At 53.1% G+C, this 20938-nt stretch overlaps 1 protein-coding gene across 1 annotated transcript in view; it reads right to left on the reverse strand.

Moving 5' to 3' along the window:
- Positions 1–1276: 1276 nt before the first annotated feature.
- LOC311121739 (disco-interacting protein 2 homolog A-like) overlaps positions 1277–20938 on the reverse strand; it is a 46001-nt gene continuing 26339 nt past the window's right edge. Inside the window, exons 5-6 of the mRNA XM_084196197.1 lie at positions 12665–12788; positions 1277–1816 (exon numbers count right to left, since the gene is read on the reverse strand). Coding sequence (XP_084052323.1) covers positions 1564–1816; positions 12665–12788 — 377 coding nt within the window. The 3' untranslated portion in view covers positions 1277–1563. The remainder of the gene's footprint in view (positions 1817–12664; positions 12789–20938) is intronic.

Here is a 20938-nt window from a genome sequence, read left to right on the forward strand (position 1 = left end):
GCCTGGACCTCTAGTCCCCTCTAGTCTCCTGCCTGGTCCTCTAGTCCCCTGCCTGGACCTCTAGTCTCCTGTCTGGTCCTCTAGTCTCCTGTCTAGTCCTCTAGTCTCCTGCCTGGTCCTCTAGTCCCCTGCCTGGTCCTCTAGTCCCCTCTAGTCTCCTGCCTGGTCCTCTAGTCCCCTGCCTGGTCCTCTAGTCTCCTGCCTGGTCCTCTAGTCCCCTCTAGTCTCCTGCCTGGTCCTCTAGTCTCCTGCCTGGTCCTCTAGTCCCCTGCCTGGTCCTCTAGTCTCCTGCCTGGTCCTCTAGTCTCCTGCCTGGTCCTCTAGTCTCCTGCCTGGTCCTCTAGTCCCCTGCCTGGACCTCTAGTCTCCTGTCTGGTCCTCTAGTCTCCTGCCTAGTCCTCTAGTCTCCTGCCTGGTCCTCTAGTCCCCTGCCTGGTCCTCTAGTCCCCTCTAGTCTCCTGCCTGGTCCTCTAGTCCCCTGCCTGGTCCTCTAGTCTCCTGCCTGGTCCTCTAGTCCCCTCTAGTCTCCTGCCTGGTCCTCCAGTCTCCTGCCTGGTCCTCTAGTCCCCTGCCTGGTCCTCTAGTCTCCTGCCTGGTCCTCTAGTCTCCTGCCTGGTCCTCTAGTCCCCTGCCTGGTCCTCTAGTCTCCTGCCTGGTCCTCTAGTCCCCTGCCTGGACCTGTAGTCTCCTGTCTGGTCCTCTAGTCTCCTGCCTAGTCCTCTAGTCTCCTGCCTGGTCCTCTAGTCTCCTGTCTGGTCCTCTAGTCTCCTGCCTAGTCCTCTAGTCTCCTGCCTGGTCCTCTAGTCCCCTGCCTCGTCCTCTAGTCCCCTCTAGTCTCCTGCCTGGTCCTCTAGTCCCCTGCCTGGTCCTCTAGTCCCCTCTAGTCCCCTGCCTGGTCCTCTAGTCCCCTCTAGTCCCCTGCCTGGTCCTCTAGTCTCCTGCCTGGTCCTCTAGTCCCCTGCCTGGTCCTCTAGTCTCCTGCCTTGTCCTCTAGTCCCCTCTAGTCTCCTGCCTGGTCCTCTAGTCTCCTGCCTGGTCCTCTAGTCTCCTGCCTGGTCCTCTAGTCTCCTGCCTGGTCCTCTAGTCTCCTGCCTGGTCCTCTAGTCCCCCACCTAGTCCCCTTCCTGGTCCTCTGGTCCACTCTACAGCCCCACCAAGACCATCACTATTCTGACTGTACAGCCCCACCAAGACCATCACTATTCTGACTCTACAGCCCCACCAAGACCATCACTATTCTGACTCTACAGCCCCACCAAGACCATCACTATTCTGACTCTACAGCCCCACCAAGACCATCACTATTCTGACTCTACAGCCCCACCAAGACCATCACTATTCTGACTCTACAGCCCCACCAAGACCATCACTATTCTGCTGGGACAAACTGAGAAACAAACAGGGAGAAAGAGACACCAAGAGGTTTATGCTGTGTGGTCCGTAGTCAATTTCTTATTCTCTGAGCGGCACTTCCTCCTCCTCCTTCTTTGTTTACATGTTACGTAGATGGGTTCCAGGTGTTTACATCTTGTTGTTAACATCTTGTTGTTGCCATGTTGTTGTTTACATGTTGTATGCTACATAAATGGGGTCCAGCTGGTCGGCCAGGAAGCCGTCCCGTAGGTGCATCCTCTGTTTCTCTCCTCTAGAGTTGATTGGTATAACCCCTGGGTCCACCACCACCACCACACCCACTATCAGGTAGTGGTCCTCCAGAACCACGTTAGTCACCAGGGGAACCAGATCAAGAGCCTCCTGCTCCGACCCAGACAGCTCCACTACTACCACCAGGAGGTTAGTCCATGTGAACACAGCACTGAGACAGGGAGGAGAGGGAGAGAGACAGGTAGTTAGGTTCAGTTTATACAGTCAGCATTAACAGTGTGAGCTCCACCACTAGCAAGTAAAAACCGAACAGAGAGGAGGAGAGACAGGGAAGGCAGGGGAGACAGAGGGGGAGAGACAGGGAAGATAGGGGAGACAGAGGAGGAGAGACAGGGAAGATAGGGGAGACAGATGGGGAGAGACAGGGAAGATAGGGGAAACAGAGGAGGAGAGACAGGGAAGGCAGGGGAGACAGATGGGGAGAGACAGGGAAGATAGGGGAGACAGAGGAGGAGAGACAGGGAAGGCAGGGGAGACAGAGGAGGAGAGACAGGGAAGATAGGGGAGACAGAGGAGGAGAGACAGGGGAAGGCAGGGGAGACAGAGGGGGAGAGACAGGGAAGATAGGGGAGACAGAGGAGGAGAGACAGGGAAGATAGGGGAGACAGAGGAGGAGAGAGGGGGAGAGACAGGGGAAGGCAGGGGAGACCGAGGGGGAGAGACAGGGAAGGCAGGGGAGACAGAGGGGGAGAGACAGGGAAGGCAGGGGAGACAGAGGAGGAGAGAGGGGGAGAGACAGGGGAAGGCATGGGAGACCGAGGGGGAGAGACAGGGAAGATAGGGGAGACAGAGGAGGAGAGAGGGGGAGAGACAGGGGAAGGCAGGTGAGACCGAGGGGGAGAGACAGGGAAGATAGGGGAGACAGAGGGGGAGAGACAGGGAAGGCAGGGGAGACAGAGGAGGAGAGAGGGGGAGAGACAGGGGAAGGCAGGGGAGACCGAGGGGGTGAGACAGGGAAGATAGGGGAGACAGAGGAGGAGAGAGGGGGAGAGACAGGGGAAGGCAGGGGAGACCGAGGGGGAGAGACAGGGAAGACAGAGGAGGAGAGACAGGGAAGGCAGGGGAGACAGAGGGGGAGAGACAGGGAAGATAGGGGAGACAGAGGAGGAGAGACAGGGAAGACAGGGGAGACAGAGGGGGAGAGACAGGGAAGATAGGGGAGACAGAGGAGGAGAGACAGGGAAGGCAGGGGAGACAGAGGGGGAGAGACAGGGAAGATAGGGGAGACAGAGGAGGAGAGACAGGGAAGGCAGGGGAGACAGAGGGGGGGAGACAGGGAAGGCAGGGGAGACAGAGGGGGGGAGACAGGGAAGGCAGGGGAGACAGAGGGGGAGAGACAGGGAAGGCAGGGGAGACAGAGGGGGAGAGACAGGGAAGATAGGAGAGGCAGGGAAAATAGGGGAGACAGAGGAGGAGAGACAGGGAAGATAGGGGAGACAGAGGAGGAGAGACAGGGAAGATAGGGGAGACAGAGGATGAGAGAGGGGGAGAGACAGGGGAAGGCAAGGGAGACCGAGGGGGAGAGACAGGGAAGATAGGGGAGACAGAGGAGGAGAGAGGGGGAGAGACAGGGGAAGGCAGGGGAGACCAAGGGGGAGAGACAGGGAAGATAGGGGAGACAGAGGAGGAGAGACAGAGAAGGCAGGGGAGACAGAGGGGGAGAGACAGGGAAGATAGGGGAGACAGAGGAGGAGAGACAGGGAAGGCAGGGGAGAAAGAGGAGGAGAGACAGGGAAGGCAAGGGAGACAGAGGGGGAGAGACAGGGAAGATAGGGGAGACAGAGGAGGAGAGACAGGGAAGGCAGGGGAGACAGAGGGGGAGAGGCAGGGGAGACAGAGGGGGAGAGACAGGGAAGATAGGGGAGACAGAGGAGGAGAGACAGGGAAAATAGGGGAGACAGAGGAGGAGAGACAGGGAAGATAGGGGAGACAGAGGAGGAGAGACAGGGAAGATAGAGGAGATAGAGGAAGAGAGAGGGGGAGAGACAGGGGAAGGCAGGGGAGACCGAGGGGGAGAGACAGGGAAGATAGGGGAGACAGAGGATGAGAGACAGGGAAGGCAGGGGAGACAGAGGATGAGAGACAGGGAAGGCAGGGGAGACAGAGGAGGAGAGAGGGGAAGAGACAGGGGAAGGCAGGGGAGACCGAGGGGGAGAGACAGGGAAGGCAGGGGAGACAGAGGGGGAGAGACAGGGAAGGCAGGGGAGACAGAGGAGGAGAGACAGGGAAGATAGGGGAGATAGAGGGGGAGAGACAGGGAAGATAGGGGAGACAGAGGAGGAGAGACAGGGAAGGCAGGGGAGACAGAGGGGGAGAGACAGGGAAGATAGGGGAGACAGAGGAGGAGAGACAGGGAAGGCAGGGGAGACAGAGGGGGAGAGACAGGGAAGATAGGGGAGACAGAGGAGGAGAGACAGGGAAGGCAGGGGAGACAGAGGGGGAGAGACAGGGAAGATAGGGGAGACAGAGGAGGAGAGACAGGGAAAATAGGGGAGACAGAGGAGGAGAGACAGGGAAGATAGGGGAGACAGAGGAGGAGAGACAGGGAAGATAGAGGAGACAGAGGAGGAGAGAGGGGGAGAGACAGGGGAAGGCAGGGGAGACCGAGGGGGAGAGACAGGGAAGATAGGGGAGACAGAGGATGAGAGACAGGGAAGGCAGGGGAGACAGAGGAGGAGAGAGGGGAAGAGACAGGGGAAGGCAGGGGAGACCGAGGGGGAGAGACAGGGAAGATAGGGGAGACAGAGGAGGAGAGAGGGGGAGAGACAGGGGAAGGCAGGGGAGACCGAGGGGGAGAGACAGGGAAGGCAGGGGAGACAGAGGGGGAGAGACAGGGAAGGCAGGGGAGACAGAGGAGGAGAGACAGGGAAGATAGGGGAGATGGAGGGGGAGAGACAGGGAATATAGGGGAGACAGAGGAGGAGAGACAGGGAAGGCAGGGGAGACAGAGGGGGAGAGACAGGGAAGATAGGGGAGACAGAGGAGGAGAGACAGGGAAGGCAGGGGAGACAGAGGGGGGGAGACAGGGAAGGCAGGGGAGACAGAGGGGGGGAGACAGGGAAGGCAGGGGAGACAGAGGGGGAGAGACAGGGAAGGCAGGGGAGAAAGAGGAGGTGAGACAGGGAAGATAGGGGAGACAGAGGGGGAGAGACAGGGAAGGCAGGGGAGACAGAGGGGGAGAGACAGGGAAGATAGGGGAGACAGAGGAGGAGAGAGGGGGAGAGACAGGGGAAGGCAGGGGAGACCGAGGGGGAGAGACAGGGAAGATAGGGGAGACAGAGGAGGAGAGACAGGGAAGGCAGGGGAGACATAGGGGGATAGACAGGGAAGATAGGGGAGACAGAGGAGGAGAGACAGGGAAGATAGGGGAGACAGAGGAGGAGAGACAGGGAAGGCAGGGGAGACAGAGGAGGAGAGACAGGGAAGGCAGGGGAGACAGAGGAGGAGAGACAGGGAAGATAGGGGAGACAGAGGAGGAGAGAGGGGGAGAGACAGGGGAAGGCAGGGGAGACCGAGGGGGAGAGACAAGGAAGATAGGGGAGACAGAGGAGGACTGACAGGGAAGGCAGGGGAGACAGAGGAGGAGAGACAGGGAAGGCAGGGGAGACAGAGGAGGAGAGACAGGGAAGGAAGGGGAGACAGAGGAGGAAAGACAGGGAAGGCAGGGGAGAAAGAGGGGGAGAGACAGGGAAGGCAGGGGAGAAAGAGGAGGAGAGACAGGGGAGACAGAGGGGGAGAGACAGGGAAGATAGGGGAGACAGAGGAGGAGAGACAGGGAAGGCAGGGGAGACAGAGGGGGAGAGACAGGGAAGGCAGGGGAGACAGAGGGGGAGAGACAGGGAAGGCAGGGGAGACAGAGGAGGAGAGAGGGGGAGAGACAGGGGAAGGCAGGGGAGACCGAGGGGGAGAGACAGGGAAGATAGAGGAGGAGAGAGGGGGAGAGACAGGGGAATGCAGGGGAGACCGAGGGGGAGAGACAGGGAAGATAGGGGAGACAGAGGATGAGAGACAGGGAAGACAGGGAAGACAGAGGAGGAGAGAAAGGGAAGGCAGGGGAGACAGAGGAGGGGAGACAGGGAAGGCAGGGGAGACAGAGGGGGGGAGACAGGGACGGCAGGGGAGACAGAGGGGGAGAGACAGGGAAGGCAGGGGAGACAGAGGGGGAGAGACAGGGAAGATAGGGGAGACAGAGGAGGAGAGACAGGGAAGATAGGGGAGACAGAGGAGGAGAGACAGGGAAGATAGGGGAGACAGATGGGGAGAGACAGGGAAGGCAGGGGAGACAGAGGGGGAGAGACAGGGAAGGCAGGGGAGACAGAGGGGGAGAGACAGGGAAGGCAGGGGAGACAGAGGGGTAGAGACAGGGAAGGCAGGGGAGACAGAGGAGGAGTGACAGGGAAGATAGGGGAGACAGAGGGGGAGAGACAGGGAAGATAGGGGAGACAGAGGGGGAGAGACAGGGAAGGCAGGGGAGACAGAGGGGGAGAGACAGGGGAAGGCAGGGGAGACCGAGGAGGAGAGACAGGGAAGGCAGGGGAGACAGAGGAGGAGAGACAGGGAAGTCAGGGGATACATAGGGGGAGAGACAGGGAAGATAGGGGAGACAGAGGAGGAGAGAGGGGGAGAGACAGGGGAAGGCAGGCGAGACCGAGGGGGAGAGACAGGGAAGATAGGGGAGACAGAGGGGGAGAGACAGGGAAAGGCAGGGGAGACCAAGGGGGAGAGCCAGGGAAGATAGGGGAGACAGAGGAGGAGAGACAGAGAAGGCAGGGGAGACAGAGGGAAGGCAGGGGAGACAGAGGGGGAGAGACAGGGAAGATAGGGGAGACAGAGGAGGAGAGACAGGGAAGGCAGGGGAGACAGAGGAGGAGAGACAGGGAAGGCAGGGGAGACAGAGGAGGAGAGAGGGGGAGAGACAGGGGAAGGCAGGGGAGACCGAGGGGGAGAGACAGGGAAGATAGGGGAGACAGAGGAGGAGAGACAGGGAAGATAGGGGAGACAGAGGAGGAGAGACAGGGAAGATGGGGGAGAGACAGGGAAGGCAGGGGAGACAGAGGGGGAGAGACAGGGAAGGCAGGGGAGACAGAGGGGGAGAGACAGGGAAGGCAGGGGAGACAGAGGAGGAGAGACAGGGGAAGGCAGGGGAGACAGAGGAGGAGAGACAGGGAAGATAGGGGAGACAGAGGAGGAGAGACAGGGAAGGCAGGGGAGACAGAGGGGGAGACAGGGAAGATAGGGGAGACAGAGGAGGAGAGACAGGGAAGGCAGGGGAGACAGAGGGGGAGACAGGGAAGATAGGGGAGACAGAGGAGGGGAGACAGGGAAGGCAGGGGAGACAGAGGGGGGGAGACAGGGAAGATGGGGGAGACAGAGGAGGAGAGAGGGGGAGAGACAGGGGAAGGCAGGGGAGACCGAGGGGGAGAGACAGGGAAGATAGGGGAGACAGAGGAGGAGAGACGGGGAAGATAGAGGAGACAGAGGAGGAGAGAGGGGGAGAGACAGGGGAAGGCAGGGGAGACCGAGGGGGAGAGACAGGGAAGATAGGGGAGACAGAGGATGAGAGACAGGGAAGGCAGGGGAGACAGAGGAGGAGAGAGGGGAAGAGACAGGGGAAGGCAGGGGAGACCGAGGGGGAGAGACAGGGAAGATAGGGGAGACAGAGGAGGAGAGAGGGGGAGAGACAGGGGAAGGCAGGGGAGACCGAGGGGGAGAGACAGGGAAGGCAGGGGAGACAGAGGGGGAGAGAAAGGGAAGGCAGGGGAGACAGAGGAGGAGAGACAGGGAAGATAGGGGAGATGGAGGGGGAGAGACAGGGAAGATAGGGGAGACAGAGGAGGAGAGACAGGGAAGGCAGGGGAGACAGAGGGGGAGAGACAGAGGAGGAGAGACAGGGAAGGCAGGGGAGACAGAGGGGGGGAGACAGGGAAGGCAGGGGAGACAGAGGGGGGGAGACAGGGAAGGCAGGGGAGACAGAGGGGGAGAGACAGGGAAGGCAGGGGAGACAGAGGGGGAGAGACAGGGAAGATAGGGGAGACAGAGGAGGAGAGACAGGGAAAATAGGGGAGACAGATGAGGAGAGACAGGGTAGATAGGGGAGAAAGAGGGGGAGAGACAGGGAAGGCAGGAGAGACAGAGGGGGAGAGACAGGGAAGGCAGGGGAGACAGTGGGGTAGAGACAGGGAAGGCAGGGGAGACAGAGGGGGAGAGACAGGGAAGGCAGGGGAGACAGAGGAGGAGTGACAGGGAAAATAGGGGAGACAGAGGGGGAGAGACAGGGAAGGCAGGGGAGACAGAGGGGGAGAGACAGGGAAGGCAGGGGAGACAGAGGGGGAGAGACAGGGAAGATAGGGGAGACAGAGGAGGAGAGAGGGGGAGAGACAGGGGAAGGCAGGGGAGACCGAGGGGGAGAGACAGGGAAGATAGGGGAGACAGAGGAGGAGAGACAGGGAAGGCAGGGGAGACATAGGGGGATAGACAGGGAAGATAGGGGAGACAGAGGAGGAGAGACAGGGAAGATAGGGGAGACAGAGGAGGAGAGACAGGGAAGGCAGGGGAGACAGAGGAGGAGAGACAGGGAAGATAGGGGAGACAGAGGAGGAGAGACAGGGAAGTCAGGGGAGACAGAGGAGGAGAGAGGGGGAGAGACAGGGGAAGGCAGGGGAGACCGAGGGGGAGAGACAGGGAAGATAGGGGAGACAGAGGAGGAGTGACAGGGAAGGCAGGGGAGACAGAGGAGGAGAGACAGGGAAGGCAGGGGAGACAGAGGAGGAGAGACAGGGAAGGCAGGGGAGACAGAGGAGGAGAGACAGGGAAGGCAGGGGAGAAAGAGGGGGAGAGACAGGGAAGGCAGGGGAGAAAGAGGAGGAGAGACAGGGGAGACAGAGGGGGAGAGACAGGGAAGATAGGGGAGACAGAGGAGGAGAGACAGGGAAGGCAGGGGAGACAGAGGGGGAGAGACAGGGAAGGCAGGGGAGACAGAGGGGGAGAGACAGGGAAGGCAGGGGAGACAGAGGAGGAGAGAGGGGGAGAGACAGGGGAAGGCAGGGGAGACCGAGGGGGAGAGACAGGGAAGATAGAGGAGGAGAGAGGGGGAGAGACAGGGGAAGGCAGGGGAGACCGAGGGGGAGAGACAGGGAAGATATGGGAGACAGAGGAGGAGAGACAGGGAAGTCAGGGGAGACATAGGGGGAGAGACAGGGAAGATAGGGGAGGCAGAGGAGGAGAGACAGGGAAGGCAGGGGAGACAGAGGGGGGGAGACAGGGAAGGCAGGGGAGACAGAGGGGGAGAGACAGGGAAGGCAGGGGAGAAAGAGGAGGAGAGACAGGGAAGATAGGGGAGACAGAGGGGGAGAGACAGGGAAGGCAGGGGAGACAGAGGGGGAGAGACAGGGAAGATAGGGGAGACAGAGGAGGAGAGAGGGGGAGAGACAGGGGAAGGCAGGGGAGACCGAGGGGGAGAGACAGGGAAGATATGGGAGACAGAGGAGGAGAGACAGGGAAGTCAGGGGAGACATAGGGGGAGAGACAGGGAAGATAGGGGAGGCAGAGGAGGAGAGACAGGGAAGGCAGGGGAGACAGAGGGGGGGAGACAGGGAAGGCAGGGGAGACAGAGGGGGAGAGACAGGGAAGGCAGGGGAGAAAGAGGAGGTGAGACAGGGAAGATAGGGGAGACAGAGGGGGAGAGACAGGGAAGGCAGGGGAGACAGAGGGGGAGAGACAGGGAAGATAGGGGAGACAGAGGAGGAGAGAGGGGGAGAGACAGGGGAAGGCAGGGGAGACCGAGGGGGAGAGACAGGGAAGATAGGGGAGACAGAGGAGGAGAGACAGGGAAGGCAGGGGAGACATAGGGGGATAGACAGGGAAGATAGGGGAGACAGAGGAGGAGAGACAGGGAAGATAGGGGAGACAGAGGAGGAGAGACAGGGAAGGCAGGGGAGACAGAGGAGGAGAGACAGGGAAGGCAGGGGAGACAGAGGAGGAGAGACAGGGAAGATAGGGGAGACAGAGGAGGAGAGAGGGGGAGAGACAGGGGAAGGCAGGGGAGACCGAGGGGGAGAGACAAGGAAGATAGGGGAGACAGAGGAGGACTGACAGGGAAGGCAGGGGAGACAGAGGAGGAGAGACAGGGAAGGCAGGGGAGACAGAGGAGGAGAGACAGGGAAGGCAGGGGAGACAGAGGAGGAAAGACAGGGAAGGCAGGGGAGAAAGAGGGGGAGAGACAGGGAAGGCAGGGGAGAAAGAGGAGGAGAGACAGGGGAGACAGAGGGGGAGAGACAGGGAAGATAGGGGAGACAGAGGAGGAGAGACAGGGAAGGCAGGGGAGACAGAGGGGGAGAGACAGGGAAGGCAGGGGAGACAGAGGAGGAGAGAGGGGGAGAGACAGGGGAAGGCAGGGGAGACCGAGGGGGAGAGACAGGGAAGATAGAGGAGGAGAGAGGGGGAGAGACAGGGGAATGCAGGGGAGACCGAGGGGGAGAGACAGGGAAGATAGGGGAGACAGAGGATGAGAGACAGGGAAGACAGGGAAGACAGAGGAGGAGAGAAAGGGAAGGCAGGGGAGACAGAGGAGGGGAGACAGGGAAGGCAGGGGAGACAGAGGGGGGGAGACAGGGACGGCAGGGGAGACAGAGGGGGAGAGACAGGGAAGGCAGGGGAGACAGAGGGGGAGAGACAGGGAAGATAGGGGAGACAGAGGAGGAGAGACAGGGAAGATAGGGGAGACAGAGGAGGAGAGACAGGGAAGATAGGGGAGACAGATGGGGAGAGACAGGGAAGGCAGGGGAGACAGAGGGGGAGAGACAGGGAAGGCAGGGGAGACAGAGGGGGAGAGACAGGGAAGGCAGGGGAGACAGAGGGGGAGAGACAGGGAAGGCAGGGGAGACAGAGGAGGAGTGACAGGGAAGATAGGGGAGACAGAGAGGGAGAGACAGGGAAGATAGGGGAGACAGAGGGGGAGAGACAGGGAAGGCAGGGGAGACAGAGGGGGAGAGACAGGGGAAGGCAGGGGAGACCGAGGAGGAGAGACAGGGAAGGCAGGGGAGACAGAGGAGGAGAGACAGGGAAGTCAGGGGATACATAGGGGGAGAGACAGGGAAGATAGGGGAGACAGAGGAGGAGAGAGGGGGAGAGACAGGGGAAGGCAGGCGAGACCGAGGGGGAGAGACAGGGAAGATAGGGGAGACAGAGGGGGAGAGACAGGGAAAGGCAGGGGAGACCAAGGGGGAGAGCCAGGGAAGATAGGGGAGACAGAGGAGGAGAGACAGAGAAGGCAGGGGAGACAGAGGGAAGGCAGGGGAGACAGAGGGGGAGAGACAGGGAAGATAGGGGAGACAGAGGAGGAGAGACAGGGAAGGCAGGGGAGACAGAGGAGGAGAGACAGGGAAGGCAGGGGAGACAGAGGAGGAGAGAGGGGGAGAGACAGGGGAAGGCAGGGGAGACCGAGGGGGAGAGACAGGGAAGATAGGGGAGACAGAGGAGGAGAGACAGGGAAGATAGGGGAGACAGAGGAGGAGAGACAGGGAAGATGGGGGAGAGACAGGGAAGGCAGGGGAGACAGAGGGGGAGAGACAGGGAAGGCAGGGGAGACAGAGGGGGAGAGACAGGGAAGGCAGGGGAGACAGAGGAGGAGAGACAGGGGAAGGCAGGGGAGACAGAGGAGGAGAGACAGGGAAGATAGGGGAGACAGAGGAGGAGAGACAGGGAAGGCAGGGGAGACAGAGGGGGAGACAGGGAAGATAGGGGAGACAGAGGAGGAGAGACAGGGAAGGCAGGGGAGACAGAGGGGGAGACAGGGAAGATAGGGGAGACAGAGGAGGGGAGACAGGGAAGGCAGGGGAGACAGAGGGGGGGAGACAGGGAGGATGGGGGAGACAGAGGAGGAGAGAGGGGGAGAGACAGGGGAAGGCAGGGGAGACCGAGGGGGAGAGACAGGGAAGATAGGGGAGACAGAGGAGGAGAGACAGGGAAGATAGGGGAGACAGAGGAGGAGAGACAGGGAAGATGGGGGAGAGACAGGGAAGGCAGGGGAGACAGAGGGGGAGAGACAGGGAAGGCAGGGGAGACAGAGGGGGAGAGACAGGGAAGGCAGGGGAGACAGAGGAGGAGAGACAGGGGAAGGCAGGGGAGACAGAGGAGGAGAGACAGGGAAGATAGGGGAGACAGAGGGGGAGAGACAGGGAAGGCAGGGGAGACAGAGGGGGAGAGACAGGGAAGATAGGGCAGACAGAGGAGGAGAGAGGGGGAGAGACAGGGGAAGGCAGGGGAGACCGAGGGGGAGAGACAGGGAAGATAGGAGAGACAGGGAAGGCAGGGGAGACAGAGGGGGAGAGACAGGGAAGATAGGGGAGACAGAGGAGGAGAGACAGGGAAGGCAGGGGAGACAGAGGGGGGGAGACAGGGAAGGCAGGGGAGACAGAGGAGGAGAGACAGGGAAGGCAGGGGAGACAGAGGGGGAGAGACAGGGGAAGGCAGGGGAGACCGAGGGGGAGAGACAGGGAAGATAGGGGAGACAGAGGAGGAGAGAGGGGGAGAGACAGGGGAAGGCAGGGGAGACCGAGGGGGAGAGACAGGGGAAGGCAGGGGAGACCGAGGGGGAGAGACAGGGAAGATAGGGGAGACAGAGGAGGAGAGACAGGGAAGGCAGGGGAGGAGAGAGGGGGAGAGACAGGGGAAGGCAGGGGAGACCGAGGGGGAGAGACAGGGAAGATAGGGGAGACAGAGGAGGAGAGACAGGGAAGGCAGGGGAGACAGAGGAGGAGAGACAGGGAAGGCAGGGGAGACAGAGGAGGAGAGACAGGGAAGGCAGGGGAGACAGAGGGGGAGAGACAGGGAAGGCAGGGGAGACAGAGGGGGTCGGTTATAGAACTGATCAACTTTGACCTTTCACAAATGATTTTCTAATCTATGCTACACAACACCTGACTTTGAAAGATATCATGTGAGTCCCTGAGTTAATCTGTTCCTGTGTGTAGATGTGGGGGTATATAGTAATGTGTCTCACCATTCAGCGATGCTCTTGTGAGAGCGGATAACGGACGTCTCGATGTCGATGGGATGATACCTCATCCCTCTTAGCTCCAAAGTCTCATCCAGAGACCCCACCACGTAAAGAGCATCATGACGCTCTGCGACACACACACACACACAATTTAGCAACATCCAATAAGAATGAAATATTAGACAGAGAATACTTTCTTCACCTACTTCCTGTTTGATGATGTCAGTTAGTTAATCAGAATGGTGTCTGAGTACAGTAGGTGTTAGTATAGGAGTCTATTACTAGTCCTGTATTAACAGACCTATATAGCAGTCTGTAACACTGGGCCTTTACTAGTCCTGTATTAGTGGACCTATATAGCAGTCTGTAACACTGGGCCTTTACTAGTCCTGTATTAGTGGACCTATATAGCAGTCTGTAACACTGGTCCTTTACTAGTCCTGTATTAGTGGACCTATATAGCAGTCTGTAACACTGGTCCTTTACTAGTCCTGTATTAGTGGACCTATATAGCAGTCTGTAACACTGGTCCTTTACTAGTCCTGTATTAGTGGACCTATATAGCAGTCTGTAACACTGGGCCTTTACTAGTCCTGTATTAACAGACCTATATAGCAGTCTGTAACACTGGGCCTTTACTAGTCCTGTATTAGTGGACCTATATAGCAGTCTGTAACACTGGGCCTTTACTAGTCCTGTATTAACAGACCTATATAGCAGTCTGTAACACTGGGCCTTTACTAGTCCTGTATTAGTGGACCTATATAGCAGTCTGTAACACTGGTCCTTTACTAGTCCTGTATTAGTGGACCTATATAGCAGTCTGTAACACTGGGCCTTTACTAGTCCTGTATTAGTGGACCTATATAGCAGTCTGTAACACTGGGCCTTTACTAGTCCTGTATTAGTGGACCTATATAGCAGTCTGTAACACTGGGCCTTTACTAGTCCTGTATTAGTGGACCTATATAGCAGTCTGTAACACTGGGCCTTTACTAGTCCTGTATTAACAGACCTATATAGCAGTCTGTAACACTGGGCCTTTACTAGTCCTGTATTAGTGGACCTATATAGCAGTCTGTAACACTGGGCCTTTACTAGTCCTGTATTAACAGACCTATATAGCAGTCTGTAACACTGGGCCTTTACTAGTCCTGTATTAGTGGACCTATATAGCAGTCTGTAACACTGGGCCTTTACTAGTCCTGTATTAACAGACCTATATAGCAGTCTGTAACACTGGGCCTTTACTAGTCCTGTATTAGTGGACCTATATAGCAGTCTGTAACACTGGGCCTTTACTAGTCCTGTATTAACAGACCTATATAGCAGTCTGTAACACTGGGCCTTTACTAGTCCTGTATTAGTGGACCTATATAGCAGTCTGTAACACTGGGCCTTTACTAGTCCTGTATTAACAGACCTATATAGCAGTCTGTAACACTGGTCCTTTACTAGTCCTGTATTAGTGGACCTATATAGCAGTCTGTAACACTGGGCCTTTACTAGTCCTGTATTAACAGACCTATATAGCAGTCTGTAACACTGGGCCTTTACTAGTCCTGTATTAACAGACCTATATAGCAGTCTGTAACACTGGGCCTTTACTAGTCCTGTATTAGTGGACCTATATAGCAGTCTGTAACACTGGGCCTTTACTAGTCCTGTATTAGTGGACCTATATAGCAGTCTGTAACACTGGTCCTTTACTAGTCCTGTATTAACAGACCTATATAGCAGTCTGTAACACTGGGCCTTTACTAGTCCTGTATTAGTGGACCTATATAGCAGTCTGTAACACTGGGCCTTTACTAGTCCTGTATTAGTGGACCTATATAGCAGTCTGTAACACTGGTCCTTTACTAGTCCTGTATTAACAGACCTATATAGCAGTCTGTAACACTGGGCCTTTACTAGTCCTGTATTAGTGGACCTATATAGCAGTCTGTAACACTGGGCCTTTACTAGTCCTGTATTAGTGGACCTATATAGCAGTCTGTAACACTGGTCCTTTACTAGTCCTGTATTAGTGGACCTATATAGCAGTCTGTAACACTGGGCCTTTACTAGTCCTGTATTAGTGGACCTATATAGCAGTCTGTAACACTGGTCCTTTACTAGTCCTGTATTAACAGACCTATATAGCAGTCTGTAACACTGGGCCTTTACTAGTCCTGTATTAGTGGACCTATATAGCAGTCTGTAACACTGGTCCTTTACTAGTCCTGTATTAACAGACCTATATAGCAGTCTGTAACACTGGGCCTTTACTAGTCCTGTATTAGTGGACCTATATAGCAGTCTGTAACACTGGTCCTTTACTAGTCCTGTATTAGTGGACCTATATAGCAGTCTGTAACACTGGTCCTTTACTAGTCCTGTATTAACAGACCTATATAGCAGTCTGTAACACTGGGCCTTTACTAGTCCTGTATTAACAGACCTATATAGCAGTCTGTAACACTGGTCCTTTACTAGTCCTGTATTAGTGGACCTATATAGCAGTCTGTAACACTGGGCCTTTACTAGTCCTGTATTAACAGACCTATATAGCAGTCTGTAACACTGGTCCTTTACTAGTCCTGTATTAACAGACCTATATAGCAGTCTGTAACACTGGTCCTTTACTAGTCCTGTATTAGTGGACCTATATAGCAGTCTGTAACACTGGGCCTTTACTAGTCCTGTATTAGTGGACCTATATAGCAGTCTGTAACACTGGTCCTTTACTAGTCCTGTATTAGTGGACCTATATAGCAGTCTGTAACACTGGGCCTTTACTAGTCCTGTATTAGTGGACCTATATAGCAGTCTGTAACACTGGGCCTTTACTAGTCCTGTATTAGTGGACCTATATAGCAGTCTGTAACACTGGTCCTTTACTAGTCCTGTATTAGTGGACCTATATAGCAGTCTGTAACACTGGTCCTTTACTAGTCCTGTATTAACAGACCTATATAGCAGTCTGTAACACTGGGCCTTTACTAGTCCTGTATTAGTGGACCTATATAGCAGTCTGTAACACTGGTCCTTTACTAGTCCTGTATTAACAGACCTATATAGCAGTCTGTAACACTGGGCCTTTACTAGTCCTGTATTAGTGGACCTATATAGCAGTCTGTAACACTGGGCCTTTACTAGTCCTGTATTAACAGACCTATATAGCAGTCTGTAACACTGGTCCTTTACTAGTCCTGTATTAGTGGACCTATATAGCAGTCTGTAACACTGGGCCTTTACTAGTCCTGTATTAACAGACCTATATAGCAGTCTGTAACACTGGTCCTTTACTAGTCCTGTATTAACAGACCTATATAGCAGTCTGTAACACTGGTCCTTTACTAGTCCTGTATTAGTGGACCTATATAGCAGTCTGTAACACTGGGCCTTTACTAGTCCTGTATTAGTGGACCTATATAGCAGTCTGTAACACTGGTCCTTTACTAGTCCTGTATTAGTGGACCTATATAGCAGTCTGTAACACTGGTCCTTTACTAGTCCTGTATTAGTGGACCTATATAGCAGTCTGTAACACTGGGCCTTTACTAGTCCTGTATTAGTGGACCTATATAGCAGTCTGTAACACTGGGCCTTTACTAGTCCTGTATTAGTGGACCTATATAGCAGTCTGTAACACTGGTCCTTTACTAGTCCTGTATTAGTGGACCTATATAGCAGTCTGTAACACTGGTCCTTTACTAGTCCTGTATTAACAGACCTATATAGCAGTCTGTAACACTGGGCCTTTACTAGTCCTGTATTAGTGGACCTATATAGCAGTCTGTAACACTGGTCCTTTACTAGTCCTGTATTAGTGGACCTATATAGCAGTCTGTAACACTGGTCCTTTACTAGTCCTGTATTAACAGACCTATATAGCAGTCTGTAACACTGGTCCTTTACTAGTCCTGTATTAGTGGACCTATATAGCAGTCTGTAACACTGGTCCTTTACTAGTCCTGTATTAACAGACCTATATAGCAGTCTGTAACACTGGGCCTTTACTAGTCCTGTATTAGTGGACCTATATAGCAGTCTGTAACACTGGGCCTTTACTAGTCCTGTATTAGTGGACCTATATAGCAGTCTGTAACACTGGTCCTTTACTAGTCCTGTATTAGTGGACCTATATAGCAGTCTGTAACACTGGTCCTTTACTAGTCCTGTATTAACAGACCTATATAGCAGTCTGTAACACTGGGCCTTTACTAGTCCTGTATTAACAGACCTATATAGCAGTCTGTAACACTGGTCCTTTACTAGTCCTGTATTAGTGGACCTATATAGCAGTCTGTAACACTGGGCCTTTACTAGTCCTGTATTAACAGACCTATATAGCAGTCTGTAACACTGGTCCTTTACTAGTCCTGTATTAACAGACCTATATAGCAGTCTGTAACACTGGGCCTTTACTAGTCCTGTATTAGTGGACCTATATAGCAGTCTGTAACACTGGGCCTTTACTAGTCCTGTATTAGTGGACCTATATAGCAGTCTGTAACACTGGTCCTTTACTAGTCCTGTATTAGTGGACCTATATAGCAGTCTGTAACACTGGGCCTTTACTAGTCCTGTATTAGTGGACCTATATAGCAGTCTGTAACACTGGGCCTTTACTAGTCCTGTATTAGTGGACCTATATAGCAGTCTGTAACACTGGTCCTTTACTAGTCCTGTATTAGTGGACCTATATAGCAGTCTGTAACACTGGTCCTTTACTAGTCCTGTATTAACAGACCTATATAGCAGTCTGTAACACTGGGCCTTTACTAGTCCTGTATTAGTGGACCTATATAGCAGTCTGTAACACTGGTCCTTTACTAGTCCTGTATTAGTGGACCTATATAGCAGTCTGTAACACTGGTCCTTTACTAGTCCTGTATTAACAGACCTATATAGCAGTCTGTAACACTGGTCCTTTACTAGTCCTGTATTAGTGGACCTATATAGCAGTCTGTAACACTGGTCCTTTACTAGTCCTGTATTAACAGACCTATATAGCAGTCTGTAACACTGGTCCTTTACTAGTCCTGTATTAGTGGACCTATATAGCAGTCTGTAACACTGGGCCTTTACTAGTCCTGTATTAACAGACCTATATAGCAGTCTGTAACACTGGTCCTTTACTAGTCCTGTATTAACAGACCTATATAGCAGTCTGTAACACTGGTCCTTTACTAGTCCTGTATTAACAGACCTATATAGCAGTCTGTAACACTGGGCCTTTACTAGTCCTGTATTAACAGACCTATATAGCAGTCTGTAACACTGGGCCTTTACTAGTCCTGTATTAGTGGACCTATATAGCAGTCTGTAACACTGGGCCTTTACTAGTCCTGTATTAACATACCTATATAGCAGTCTGTAACACTGGTCCTTTACTAGTCCTGTATTAACAGACCTATATAGCAGTCTGTAACACTGGGCCTTTACTAGTCCTGTATTAGTGGACCTATATAGCAGTCTGTAACACTGGGCCTTTACTAGTCCTGTATTAGTGGACCTATATAGCAGTCTGTAACACTGGGCCTTTACTAGTCCTGTATTAGTGGACATATATAGCAGTCTGTAACACTGGTCCTTTACTAGTCCTGTATTAGTGGACCTATATAGCAGTCTGTAACACTGGTCCTTTACTAGTCCTGTATTAGTGGACCTATATAGCAGTCTGTAACACTGGGCCTTTACTAGTCCTGTATTAGTGGACCTATATAGCAGTCTGTAACACTGGGCCTTTACTAGTCCTGTATTAGTGGACCTATATAGCAGTCTGTAACACTGGTCCTTTACTAGTCCTGTATTAGTGGACCTATATAGCAGTCTGTAACACTGGGCCTTTACTAGTCCTGTATTAGTGGACCTATATAGCAGTCTGTAACACTGGTCCTTTACTAGTCCTGTATTAGTGGACCTATATAGCAGTCTGTAACACTGGTCCTTTACTAGTCCTGTATTAGTGGACCTATATAGCAGTCTGTAACACTGGTCCTTTACTAGTCCTGTATTAACAGACCTATATAGCAGTCTGTAACACTGGTCCTTTACTAGTCCTGTATTAGTGGACCTATATAGCAGTCTGTAACACTGGTCCTTTACTAGTCCTGTATTAGTGGACCTATATAGCAGTCTGTAACACTGGGCCTTTACTAGTCCTGTATTAACAGACCTATATAGCAGTCTGTAACACTGGTCCTTTACTAGTCCTGTATTAACAGACCTATATAGCAGTCTGTAACACTGGTCCTTTACTAGTCCTGTATTAACAGACCTATATAGCAGTCTGTAACACTGGGCCTTTACTAGTCCTGTATTAACAGACCTATATAGCAGTCTGTAACACTGGGCCTTTACTAGTCCTGTATTAACAGACCTATATAGCAGTCTGTAACACTGGGCCTTTACTAGTCCTGTATTAGTGGACCTATATAGCAGTCTGTACAACTGGTCCTTTACTAGTCCTGTATTAACAGACCTATATAGCAGTCTGTAACACTGGGCCTTTACTAGTCCTGTATTAACATACATATATAGCAGTCTGTAACACTGGTCCTTTACTAGTCCTGTATTAACAGACCTATATAGCAGTCTGTAACACTGGGCCTTTACTAGTCCTGTATTAGTGGACCTATATAGCAGTCTGTACCACTGGTCCTTTACTAGTCCTGTATTAGTGGACCTATATAGCAGTCTGTAACACTGGTCCTTTACTAGTCCTGTATTAGTGGACCTATATAGCAGTCTGTAACACTGGTCCTTTACTAGTCCTGTATTAGTGGACCTATATAGCAGTCTGTAACACTGGGCCTTTACTAGTCCTGTATTAACAGACCTATATAGCAGTCTGTAACACTGGTCCTTTACTAGTCCTGTATTAGTGGACCTATATAGCAGTCTGTAACACTGGGCCTTTACTAGTCCTGTATTAGTGGACCTATATAGCAGTCTGTAACACTGGGCCTTTACTAGTCCTGTATTAGTGGACCTATATAGCAGTCTGTAACACTGGGCCTTTACTAGTCCTGTATTAACAGACCTATATAGCAGTCTGTAACACTGGTCCTTTACTAGTCCTGTATTAGTGGACCTATATAGCAGTCTGTAACACTGGGCCTTTACTAGTCCTGTATTAGTGGACCTATATAGCAGTCTGTAACACTGGGCCTTTACTAGTCCTGTATTAACAGACCTATATAGCAGTCTGTAACACTGGTCCTTTACTAGTCCTGTATTAGTGGACCTATATAGCAGTCTGTAACACTGGGCCTTTACTAGTCCTGTATTAGTGGACCTATATAGCAGTCTGTAACACTGGGCCTTTACTAGTCCTGTATTAGTGGACCTATATAGCAGTCTGTAACACTGGTCCTTTACTAGTCCTGTATTAACAGACCTATATAGCAGTCTGTAACACTGGGCCTTTACTAGTACTGTATTAACAGACCTATATAGCAGTCTGTAACACTGGTCCTTTACTAGTCCTGTATTAACAGACCTATATAGCAGTCTGTAACACTGGTCCTTTACTAGTCCTGTATTAACAGACCTATATAGCAGTCTGTAACACTGGTCCTTTACTAGTCCTGTATTAGTGGACCTATATAGCAGTCTGTAACACTGGGCCTTTACTAGTCCTGTATTAGTGGACCTATATAGCAGTCTGTAACACTGGGCCTTTACTAGTCCTGTATTAACAGACCTATATAGCAGTCTGTAACACTGGTCCTTTACTAGTCCTGTATTAACAGACCTATATAGCAGTCTGTAACACTGGTCCTTTACTAGTCCTGTATTAGTGGACCTATATAGCAGTCTGTAACACTGGTCCTTTACTAGTCCTGTATTAGTGGACCTATATAGCAGTCTGTAACACTGGGCCTTTACTAGTCCTGTATTAGTGGACCTATATAGCAGTCTGTAACACTGGTCCTTTACTAGTCCTGTATTAACAGACCTATATAGCAGTCTGTAACACTGGGCCTTTACTAGTCCTGTATTAGTGGACCTATATAGCAGTCTGTAACACTGGGCCTTTACTAGTCCTGTATTAGTGGACCTATATAGCAGTCTGTAACACTGGTCCTTTACTAGTCCTGTATTAGTGGACCTATATAGCAGTCTGTAACACTGGTCCTTTACTAGTCCTGTATTAGTGGACCTATATAGCAGTCTGTAACACTGGTCCTTTACTAGTCCTGTATTAACAGACCTATATAGCAGTCTGTAACACTGGTCCTTTACTAGTCCTGTATTAGTGGACCTATATAGCAGTCTGTAACA

This window comes from Coregonus lavaretus (genome assembly GCF_964263955.1).
Source record: "Coregonus lavaretus genome assembly, contig: HAP1_SCAFFOLD_453, whole genome shotgun sequence".
Lineage (NCBI taxonomy): Eukaryota > Metazoa > Chordata > Actinopteri > Salmoniformes > Salmonidae > Coregonus > Coregonus lavaretus.